General features: G+C 41.1%; 1 protein-coding gene across 3 annotated transcripts; it reads right to left on the minus strand.

Moving 5' to 3' along the window:
• Nucleotides 1–447: 447 nt before the first annotated feature.
• LOC148422581 (protocadherin-15) lies at nt 448–10,005 on the minus strand. 3 transcript variants are annotated; one of them, XM_088417130.1, is made up of 16 exons: nt 9,817–10,005; nt 7,985–8,087; nt 7,702–7,916; nt 6,786–6,842; nt 6,016–6,108; nt 5,861–5,947; nt 5,671–5,781; nt 4,946–5,116; nt 4,735–4,825; nt 4,557–4,663; nt 4,165–4,365; nt 3,954–4,085; nt 2,793–2,871; nt 2,526–2,716; nt 2,425–2,445; nt 448–1,476 (listed from the first exon to the last, which is right to left on the minus strand). In XM_088417130.1, exons 2-16 carry the CDS (start codon nt 8,049–8,051, stop codon nt 637–639), a joined length of 2,463 nt encoding a protein of 820 aa, XP_088273256.1. In that variant the 5' UTR covers nt 8,052–8,087; nt 9,817–10,005; the 3' UTR covers nt 448–636. The 3 variants fall into 3 exon arrangements, with proteins under 3 accessions (XP_088273256.1, XP_088273255.1, XP_088273257.1); XM_088417129.1 differs by having other exon boundaries at nt 4,539–4,663; XM_088417131.1 differs by lacking the exons at nt 5,671–5,781; nt 5,861–5,947 and having other exon boundaries at nt 4,539–4,663.
• Nucleotides 10,006–11,459: the final 1,454 nt, after the last annotated feature.

An 11,459-nucleotide genomic window follows, 5' to 3' on the forward strand; every position in this document is an offset into this window, starting at 1 on the left:
ATTTATGTAGTAAAACAGATGTATATCTTGCATTGTTCCCATGTCAAGTTAGTTTGTAAAGCCCTAAATTGCAAGACTCCCAAAGGACCGTTTCCACATGTAGCTACATAATTTTCATGGACACTTTTCTGTTTGGATTGGAGATGGATGCTTAATTTTTCTAATAGCAAATATGTTTCATTAGCTGCAAAAATTTGCAGAAGCGTGCAGAAAGAATATCAAGTCCTTTTAAATACAGTATTGGCTTTAATTCGATTGTGTATTTGCATCGGGTATCAGTACTTTTTGTTTGCAAGTCTCCTTTTTGCGGTGTGATGCTGGGATTGTACGGACGTCACAAAACAACAAATCTAAAAATCACATCAAATGACACTAAAAATGCAGATTTTCTCAAATGTAACACGGGTTGCAAAGGCAACAAATGTCAGCATCCTGGCACTTCAGACACATGTGTAAAACAATTTATTTGGAAGGGTAATCTGGTAAAATTGAATTGGGATTGTAGTGCTTTGTCATGTTTTGGAGATTCTTGTTTAGACAAAAACATTCGGTGGCTTTTCACTGTTAAAAATAGGAATAGCGAAGATTCACTTTGAGGTTAAGGCGCCCCTTATGTCCACTTGTACATTTCCGCCATCACTTGGTGAAAGTGACTAACATGGGGTTGCACCGGGACATTACCCTGAGTAGCTCAGTCTCGTCCGCCTCTAATTCGCCTTCGCTATTCTTGTCAGCGTCTTCGTCGCCCAAGAATCCGTCGTCGTCCTCGGAGTTTGCCGGGCGATCCGCATTCTGGTCTTCTGGTTGCTCCGGCTGGTCCAACGAAGTGCAAGGCTGGTCCTCCTCTTCGCTCCATCTCTGTTCTGACGGTTCAGGTGATGCGTCCAACATGACCAGCGTGGCCTTCAAGGGGGCCTGCTCAGGGGTGGGAGGCGGGGTGCTTGTCTGTCTGGAGGGTTGAAGGGAGTGTGGAGAGTTTGGGGGTGATGCCAGATGAGGTTTGCTGAAGGGTTTTTCTATCTCGGCTGAGGCGATTCGGGCCTGGCTGCGGGGGACGCTAGCGGACGAGGGGGAGGGGCTGGTGGGTGTGTCGACATGATCCTCGCTGGAGTTTGTTTGCGAGTCGAGACAGGTGGAAGGTACGCCTGCATCTTGTGGAGATGTATGCGAGCTGTGTTCTTTGGTTGCGATGGGGTTGATGTCCACAGAGTTTGGCCTGAAAGTGGACAAGGAGGACAGGTTTCTGGTGGGGGTGGAGACACTGTTGTTGAAGGTGATGGTGGTACATGCTTCAGCGAGGCTTAACGTCGCATCCAGGGGAGCCGTCGGGTCGCAGCCGCTACTGTTAGGCTGGATCGGCCCTTGGCAAGATGGAGGATCTTTGCCCGAGAAACTGAATGAAGGGTTTGCGGTTCCGTAGTCTTCACTGCTGAAGCTCACGTCGTCCACCCGTGGAGCGCCGCTGCTTGGATTCACCTGTTGTAGCAGTCAAAAGCTTAGCGAGATGTCTGGGGTCCTTCCATCCATCACTCATTCTATTGATCTATCCCATGCATTTGTTAGCTAGTTGTATACAACCATTCGTCTACTTGGTCAACCACTGCAAAAATAACACTACTAGATGGAAAGCTATCATCTACTGCAGCGGTTCTTAAATGAAGGTAGAATAAAAGCACTTCAAGTGGTTGATGAGGTAGGTAGGGACTATTATTTGTTCTTACTTTTTATAAATATTTTTGTTTTTTTCCCGAGTGTTTGGCTTAAAAAGGGCCTAAAAATGGGTGGTAATAAATGAATCAAGCACTAAAGTAACCAATTACATATGTACTAAAGTGATTTATTACATTAGGTAATCAAATACTAAAGTAATTAAATACATTAAAGACCAAGAAGGTTAAGAGGGTTTCTGCAGATATCAGCAAATCTAATTTAATGCTGTTTAATGTCATGAAAAGAACAGTATTTTTTCAAATTAAGAGCAAATGAATTGAAACATGAAGCAACCTATTGCTAAATTGTGTTATAATGAGTCTTTTGCAAAAATTGTGTATTTCTTCATTTGTTAAAGTTTGCACGGATATGTATTGTCATTAATGACTCAATTTTCAGGCGGACTAGCCAAAAATCAAACAGATGATGTTACAACATCTTTCTGAATAAAGTAGTCTCAGAGATGCCTCTGCGATTGTAGTCCTGAAGTTTAATACTTTTGCTGAAAAAAAGGGTTGTGAATCACTACACTGGTTGATACTCTTTCCATCAGATAGAAACCCAAATCAATAATGCATTAATCAATACATTCATCCACTAATCTACTAGTCCAAGACTCCATGGCAGCTGTAAAAAGAAAAAGATAGAAAAAAAAATCCTACTCAACAGAATCCCTGATTTCTAGTCTCTAATCCGTATAACTCCACAACTTACCAGTTGGAACCATCGAAGGCTCTGCGGATAAAACAAGCACGTTCACAACACTGAACACTGGCATGCCTTATAAGCTGATTCCGATTGTGCAGACGTCTCACCACGTTAGGGTGCTTGCCCTGGGCCACGCAGCCTCTCTCCAGGGGGTCCAGATGGCCCTTATGTCTCCTCTTGAGCCACAGAACCAAAGTCACGACGCAGCCCAGTACCGTCAGAAAGGCCGTGCTGAGGAACAAAGCTTTACCCAGGGTGCAACTGATGGTGCGGTCATCTACCAGCGCGCTGAGAGGAACTGTCATGCAGTATAAAAATTACGTATATTTCATATTGTTTCATTTCATAATTTTTCAAGCAGGGTTTTTACTTACTTGACTGGCTTTCAGATAATACGTTCACCACCACAGTCGAAACAACGGTGTCACCTGACTCCCGGTCTCTTGCCATTACCTGCCACGTATTGATATTGCTGTGAGTAGGTGTTTTGTCTTAAGGATGTACATATCTTTAACATCTATTACTAAGTTTTGGTTGTTTTTTAGGTACCAAAGAAAAGGTTGGTACCTGTGCCAAAATGGACATAAATCTTATCGTACCCCCAATATTAGTGTTGTAGTTCTCAAGATCAGGATTTGTCTGGAGATGGTCTCAATCAAAAGCATGTATCTAGTCTTGGTCCTGTCTCAACCTCCAGTCCTAAAAGTCTTGGTCTTTTCTCGTCTCAGTTCGTCTCGATTTGGACCCCTAAATGTCCTGGTCTTGTCTCAGGTTCGAGTCTTGGTTTTGACACATCTCAATACGCTCTAGTATTCATTATATATTGGTCAAGGATGTTACGTCGTGACTAAAACACCAGTCGTAAGTTAGCTAATAAACATCTAAATGTCTCCAATATAGCTTTAATAAGTTGAAACTCGACTTTTTATTTTTAACTCAACTCATTGAAGGCCATGTAGACTCAAATATGTTTTCAAAACATCTTTTCCTCAACAAGAATATTGAAGATTGGTTATGGATGGGTCTTCCTTGAAGACTGGATATGGATGGGTCTTCCGCCATGAAATTACTACTAGGGTAACGAAGGGATCGGTCAGGAAAAAGTATATTAATGTCATGGAGTGGCTTAGTCAGTCTAAAGACCTCAATCCAATAGAAAACCTGTGGAGAGCGCTAAAACGTCATGTTTCCAAGAATCCTGATGGATTTAGAGGTCTATATACAGATATAGGAAACTTAGGTCCAGAAAGCCACAGTTTGGTTTTCGCTACAGGTGCTAAAGCCAACTGATAGGTTATTGAGCTCATTTGACAGCAGGTTTTACTCGTGGATCTGGAATTCCCATCTCTGGGAATGGGCCAAAATCCCAGGTAACCAACTCCAAGAAACATAAAATCTCTGTACTTGGCAGTGAAAGTCGACTGACCAAATACCAACTTGCTTTTTGCAAGAAGATCCAATCATCATCCTCCCACTACTCTACGTCTGCTTTTCAGTGGACAGCAACGCATGCAATGTTGGTTGTTGGGGCTTACGTGCAGAAGGTGCTTTTGTCTTGCTTTGAGCTGATTGGCCCTAGCAATAAGGAGCCCCTCCTGTGTGACCCGGTAGATGCCCGTGTGATTGGACGCGGGGCTGAAGGTGAAGTAGATCATCGGATTAAATCCCTGCAGGACAAGATAGGGAGGACAATTGAACAACAGCCAAGGTCTTCATCGTACCGTGATGTTTTGCAGGCCGACCTACGTGTTTAAAATCCTGGTCCTGCACATGTAACATCAATGCCCTGTTGCCATACGTATAAACCAAGGAGGCAGGACTCTTGCCTGCCGTCACAAAGCCGTTGTATTCAGACATGTCAAACACTGGATGAAAGCGGTTCACCGCCAGGACACGGACCAGCACAGTAGCAACAGAGTACTTCCTGGGGTCGTCATCCTGAAAGGCCTGTGTTGAAACAGACTGAGTAAAGTCCAGAGAGAGGTTCTCCAAGGTGGGCCATGCATTTAGTATCTGGGCCTTAATTGGTGACTTAACGGACTTGAGCCACCTCTTAACACCACTATGTAGCTCTGATATAGGACATTGGAGATGACTTTTTGATTTTGCAAGTCACTCACTTTGCGAGTCTCCCTCACCATGACTTGAAGATGCAATGCAGGTGTGGTGAGTCTGTCCTTCACAGCCCGGGTGAACCTCACCTCTCCTGTCATTCGGTCCATTAGGAAACGACCATGGTCGTCTCCTGGCACATCAACACAGCATGATTACATTTCTGGTAAAAAAAATTTTGACTGACTAATTTTACTGCACTACCTGAGAGGATGGCGTAGTTGACTGGAGCCCTGATTCCTTTGTCTCCATCCACCGCATGGATGGGACCAGGAGAGAAGTCCAGAACAAGGTCCTACATCAGAACAAGACGTACAACGTGTTTTTTTATTTTTCTTTGCAATTTATTACCCACCCTGGTGTAGAAATGTCTAAAAAAAAAAGGCAGTCAAATATGTAAAAGGCTGAAGCCAACCTCTTGGCCTTCTGTGATATTAACGGTATACACTGGACTGGTGCAAATCCGATTGGTGCCGTCCTGGAATAGTAGTGTGCAAGGCAGGAACTGAGGGTACTGGTCATCTCCATCCTGTACGTCGACCATGATGTCAATGCTGGTATTGTAATGTTCGGCTGTGTTCATTTCCTGTCATGGAGAGGGATTGTTAAGCAATTGATATTACAACCATCTGTTTTCCAAATTGGCATTAACTCAACTGAGCTCAACTCGAAATTCAACTAACTCCGACTTAGACTACAGTGCAGAACATGGAGTAAAAATGTGTCGTACATTAGCAAAGACCAGTTAAACAATAATGACATAAAAGAGGAAACACTATGGAGATTTCAGAATTTTGGCAAGATCAACAAAGCAGTCTAGAAAACAAATTGTATTTTGGGTTTCTTTATATTTGACGCTTCAAATGGACACAAGTCTAACAGAGCAGTCTAGTGGCCTGTGAGAGAGTGTGCCGAAGCATAATCAAGGAAAGCAAACCTAAAACAAAGAACTACTTGTGTTGATCAGACTGTCAAATTTGTCCCATTCCAGCTTCACAAATAATCCTCATATACAGCACAAGTTGAAGGTTCATCAGGTAAAATGCCGATGTTTACTGAACACTTATTTTCCATAACAACCACAAACCACTAAAACTATATCGGCAGTATGAAAACTATGTATGAAAAAAAAGACCTTACAGAGGCATGGATGGTGAGATAGAGCTGAGTTTTGGTCTCATAATCAAGTGCTTTGGCGAGCATCACCTCACCGCTGCTGAGAAGGTTGAATTTGAAGAACTCTGCGTCAGGCTGCAGAGCAAATAGGCCCATATTACTGTCATGTCATCTCAACCTCATGGTAGTTTTTCTTCATCATAGATCAACTTACAGATGACTGGTCAATAGAGTAAATGATGTGGTCATGGTCCGCATCGATTGCCAAGACGGTAAACACAAGTGTATCCACTGGTGTCAACTGGACAACACAGGTATTACGTGAACCATCACATAAAATGTCTTTTTTTTTCTGTCTGAGCGTCCTACCTCACTGATGACAACAGATTGGATTGTATCTTCCACAAACTCAGGCCAGTTGTCATTTTCGTTGAGAACTTCCACCACGATTCTGGAAACGCTCTGCCGTAACAATAGAAGACACTCATTTGTGAATCTACTTTTTATTTTAATGTAGATTTTTATACTTTCAGTATTGCTGCCGACAACAGGACGTAAAAAGAAAAGGTTAAGTCAGTCAACTTTGTAGTTTTCATCGATTGAGATTTTGGGCTCTAAGTGAAGGAGAAAAACTTGTCGCCAAAGGGAGAACATGTACTGTACCAGAGGGTAACTTTTAAGAAGTACTGTATTTCCAATACGCGAACTTATGTAAAAAGATTGAATTTATGCTTGACTGAAAAAAACACACTGCTTTTTGATGTTCAGAAATTACCTGTCTAATCTGAAAAAAACCCCACATTGTATGTTTTTCAGATGCTATCATTAACTTTTTGCGTTTTTACAGCAATAGCTACGGAAGCAAATAGCTAACACTAGCTAGCCCTGGCTTGAACAGTAAAATGTAGCATCATTTTTTTTCCTGTGGTTTTCAGTACCAGTGCCTGTGTAAATTAATCAATCATAATCCTGTGCAGATTTGCTACAGTAAATTAGCCAAACGGGTATACAGTTTGTATTTACGTACATTTCATTACTACTAGACTTTATTATAATAATATAATAATTATACAGTACTTCTACCCAAGTACAGAGAATGAATACTTCTACTACTTCTGCTCTTTTTATGTGAAGTGTACCTGAAGAACATCATCTTCATAGCATGACAATTCCGCCATGAGCACAGGACCCTGCAGCTGAAACACAGGAAGGTAGTGGTGTAGGATGTTTCAAGTTAGTATTACAAACACATCGGCTTGTTTCTTGGTTGCTTGTTCAAACGTTTTTTTGAGGCCGCTTTGGTATTTGGTCGGTTTGTTACTTGGTCAATTTACTGCAGGTGGAATGTTACACAGTTGATTGGTTAGTAGATGGGCTGTTTCATGGTCAGTTTAATCGTTGGTTTCTTAGGTTGTAAGGTTAGCAGTGGAGCTTTTTGTTTGCTTATGGTGTTTAAATGATTGTTGATTTGGTTGGTTTCTTACATGCCTACATTTTGTTTGCTAGGTTTGCTAGCTTACGTGTTGTTGTATGGTTAGTTGTTAGGCTTGATTAGTCAGTTTTTTGATTGGTTAGTAGATGGGCTGTTTCATGGTCAGTTTAATCGGTGGGTTTCTTAGGTTGTAATGTTAGCAGCGGAGCTTTTTGTTTGCTTATGGTGTTTAAATGATTGTTGATTTGGTTGGTTTCTTACATGCTTACATGTTGTTTGCTAGGTTTGCTAGCTTACGTGTTGTTGCATGGTCCGTTGTTAGGCTTGATTAGTCAGTTTTTTTTTGCATAGAATACACTGAAAAATCTTGTAAAACAATATGGGCAAAAATTCACACACTTTTGTTATTTACTGTACAAAATACAACAATCAACCAAGACGTAAATCTCAGAGTGTATTTGAGGAAAGACGAGAGTGACACTTAATCTAGTTGACCCTTTGACTTTCAAACATTCGGCTGGCAGGAGGATAAAAGAGATTGTGAGCCGCCTTACAGCTTTAACCTATCATGTTTTGCCGTCCAAGTCGATCACGTTGATACATTTAGAGCTCTTGGGCTATACCTCTCGGTCAAGCACTTTCTCTGGTGATGAATTCAAGCGTATGACTCCTCCGTCCACAAAGAACCAATCGGCGTCTTTCCCTTGTAGTTTCCACTCAACCCCCTCCACTGGGGCGTTTGCCATGAGGTCAGCGACCACTTCCCCACAGAGGCTGTTCTCTGCCAACCTGGAGTAGATGTCCTGACCGTCCAAGCAACCACCCCATCCCGACATCCCTGTGTCCCACACGAGAAGGTTGAGAGAAGAAGCGCTTGATGGATTCATGAAGGACAACATGATGTACCTGAGGCTGGATGTAGACACAGGAGGAGCAGTAAGAGGATCCAATTCAGTTCATCAGCAGCAGCCATTCCTGAGCTCAAACAGGCCTCAGGATTTTGAAGTCACTGAATGATGCAAGTTAGGGTTGGGAAACATTCAAAAATACGTTTGAGGAGGTCTTTTTATTATTAGCCGGCTGACCCAAAGAAAGTAATTTGAGCATTTTATTTCCAATATCAAGGACATCGAAACAAGAACTTCAAGCATATACTTGGAATTCTTATTGTTTTAAACCAATTAAAAAAGAATTAAAACTGTTTATTTTCACATTCATGTTATACCGGAACTAGAGCTAGTTACTAGTTACTTCCTGCTTCTGTGTCAAAGAATCATGGGAAATAAATTCAGACCATAGCGAGCTGACATTTCTGGCTGTGCGTTCCCGATGTGGGACAGCAAGATACATTGTTTTTGAAAAAAAATGCTTGCATTACATGATTGATAACTACATGGAGAAGCGAAAGAAAGTGAGTACTGTACTCGCTCATGCAGTTGACTGGAGTTGTGTTCGATGTCCACTCATATAGTAGGACATCTCACATATCAATGGAAATTCTAATCCACTGAACCAAACAGCAATGATTATAGTCCGTTAGCACATTGCAGTGGGTATGTGGAAACATTTTCTTATTTATTTAACAAATCAAAATCAGAATCGTTTCATGACAACTCACGTTCCAGGGGCAGGGTTACAAATTTCACTATGTGGCACAACACAGGGACCAAGGAAAAATAGATTGTGTCATGGTGAGTGCACTGACTTATTTCAGGTCATTGAACTGTCATCAAGATAGCATTTAGCATTAGCTATAGTATTAACACAACTATCAGTCACCAGATTGACAGCAGTTATTTTTTTCATTTATATTTCCTGGTGAGAATTCATTGCATTTTCATTTTCAGCGAACTTGGCTTCTCCCAGTTTATAATTTTGAAAATCTGGTCACCTAGTGTTAAGTGAAAGCTATTGGAAGCTTGAGTTGGACCAAAGCTGCGTCCCTCAATGACGTTCATCGTCTTCAAACATGACCAATCATAATCATGTTATCATGAATATGCATAGTTGTGATCACAGATGCGTGTCCAGCTTCTACAAGTGTCCAGCTACAACAAAACAGCAGTGAGTGCTAGCAAAACTAAGTTAGCCTTAGCGCTATAAACAAGCCAACATTAGCCTTATGCCATATGCCTGCCACAGTGATAGCATGACACTCGAGTGTTATAGTAATAAATTTAAATACATAAGAAACAGATATAAATAAGTTTATCAGTTTGAAGTTCCGTTTCGTCGAGTGGAAATGTTAAAAATTCCACTATTTTAATTTCTAAATCCTGTCAGCAGTCAGAAGTCCCATTGCTCTGCTTCTTATGCGCCAGTTGTTAGCAAGCACCAGCTGGGGTTTTATTTTATTTTTCTGAGATGGCTTTCCCAAAGTAATTTAAACAAAGCCTCAAATTTCAACAAAGTCAAAATTTACAAGTCAGCAAGGCTCTGGGGTTTGTTCAGTTATGTGTGTGTCAATGCAGAAGATGATTGGTCGCTCATGCCATTTGTCCCTGATAGGTTGTTATTCCTCAGGCGCGGTTGTTTCTTTAAAGCAAAATATACTGTTTAGGATTAAAACTGCTGTCTCCTTTTAGAAGAACGTTTAGTCTTTCTACAGAACTGTAATTTAATGATGGTAATACTTTCAACAAAATTTGAGTCCCACGAGTATACTGAATTCTCTTGACAAACAATGTATTAGTGTTCAACTAGATGTCAAACATATTGCAAAATAGTCTCATACGAACCTGCTGTTGTCAAATCTTCGGCTGCAGGTGCGTCAGCCTCCATGTCCTCCGTCGAGATGGGAAACACATTGTTGTTTCAGAATGTAAGCAAATGCCACTTTTGGACCAAGAACTTTAAAACAAAAATGCCAAGAAGACATGCACCCCAACCCATCAGTGCCTCCGCCCACGCATGTTAAAAAGCAGACAGCAGCTTATGGGCGTATCTAGGGATAAACGTCAGCTCAGGGGATAAAGCCGGCAGGGGGTGGGGTTTACCTGGTCAGGGGGTAAGATTGAGCCAATCAGATTAAGGTGCTGGCAAAACACTGGGATTGAGGGCCCAGACTGTTGCCATTGGTGAATTTAAAAGATTTGTCTGGCTCGAAAGATGCCGTTTGACCTTGAGAAACAGATTATTATGCAAATGAGGCCTGGCAGTCACGTAGCAGTCAATCAATTATAAAGAAACACTTTTTATAGCATTCTTTCGAGCTACGATGTGCTGAAAAAAGTAACAATCTTTACAAGAGGTGTATTATGTCGGGGAAAATAATCATGCTATTGTGAGACTAAAGTGGTAATCCCACAATATAACCAAAATAAAGTCAAATTTAACAAGGGAAGAAAGTCTTATTTAAGAAGACCTGGACAACAAGAGGCAAAGACCACACCCAGAAACTAGACTTAGAAGACTAGACCCAGAAAAATAACTCGGAAACTAGACTCAGAATCTAAAAAGACAGCCTGACAACATGTCACTGAGAACCTCTACGTAAATACCGTCAGACATATCCTATAATAAAACAAACTAAAAGACGAGGTAACTTCATGGGAACTGAAATATCTAGGAAAAAACAGTCAACACCAGTCCCACCAGTAAATACAAACAAAGGTCAATAATACAAGAATACAAACATGAAAATGACAAAAAATACGACAAATACATGACCATGGCAATTGCATAGTGACTGATATCACAACATTTTGTTCTAGAACAAGTAAAACTTTTTTCCTATAATAATACACTTTAAAAACAGCTTTTCCAATGCAGCTTTATTGGTTTGTAACGTCTGTATTATTAAGACGTATCTATGCACTATTTAAAATAATATGACATACATTATTTCGCAAACACCACAAATGACGGCCCTGTTTGAGGACCCTTTTCACTGACCACAACGTTCGCCTGAGTATGATGTGATTAATTAGGGATGTTAAAGCACTAACGAGACCTGACAAGGGATTAGTTATCAAACTTCCGCAATTTACTTTCTGAAGATTAACCCACATCCACTCTCACTCGCTCCTTCTCCCTCCTGTACGCATGCGCACACGCACGTATCTGTCTCGCTTGGATTTGCCTATACTGCGGACATGTTTTCTGTCGTCATGGCAACAGTTGAGTTCGCAATTGAGGAAAGACATTCCTTTGGTCATGTAGATTTAAAAAACGCAGTGAGCGTTCAAAGAATACACCTGATTTAACTTGAGGTTTTCTTTGCTTTTGTACAGGCAACAGGTGGCGTTCTGCAATGTTGAAAGGTGTCCACTAGATGTCAGAAAAGAGCAGTTGTATAGTTACCGCAAATTCCTAAAGGCCTCCTGCAGTTTTTTTTTTAAGAGAGTACTGTATAGTATGTCTAATTTTTTGAACGCATATG

Source organism: Hippichthys cyanospilos, chromosome 6 (genome assembly GCF_059441005.1).
Source record: "Hippichthys cyanospilos isolate Australia breed blue-spotted pipefish chromosome 6, RoL_Hcya_1.0, whole genome shotgun sequence".
Classification (NCBI taxonomy): Eukaryota; Metazoa; Chordata; class Actinopteri; order Syngnathiformes; family Syngnathidae; genus Hippichthys; species Hippichthys cyanospilos.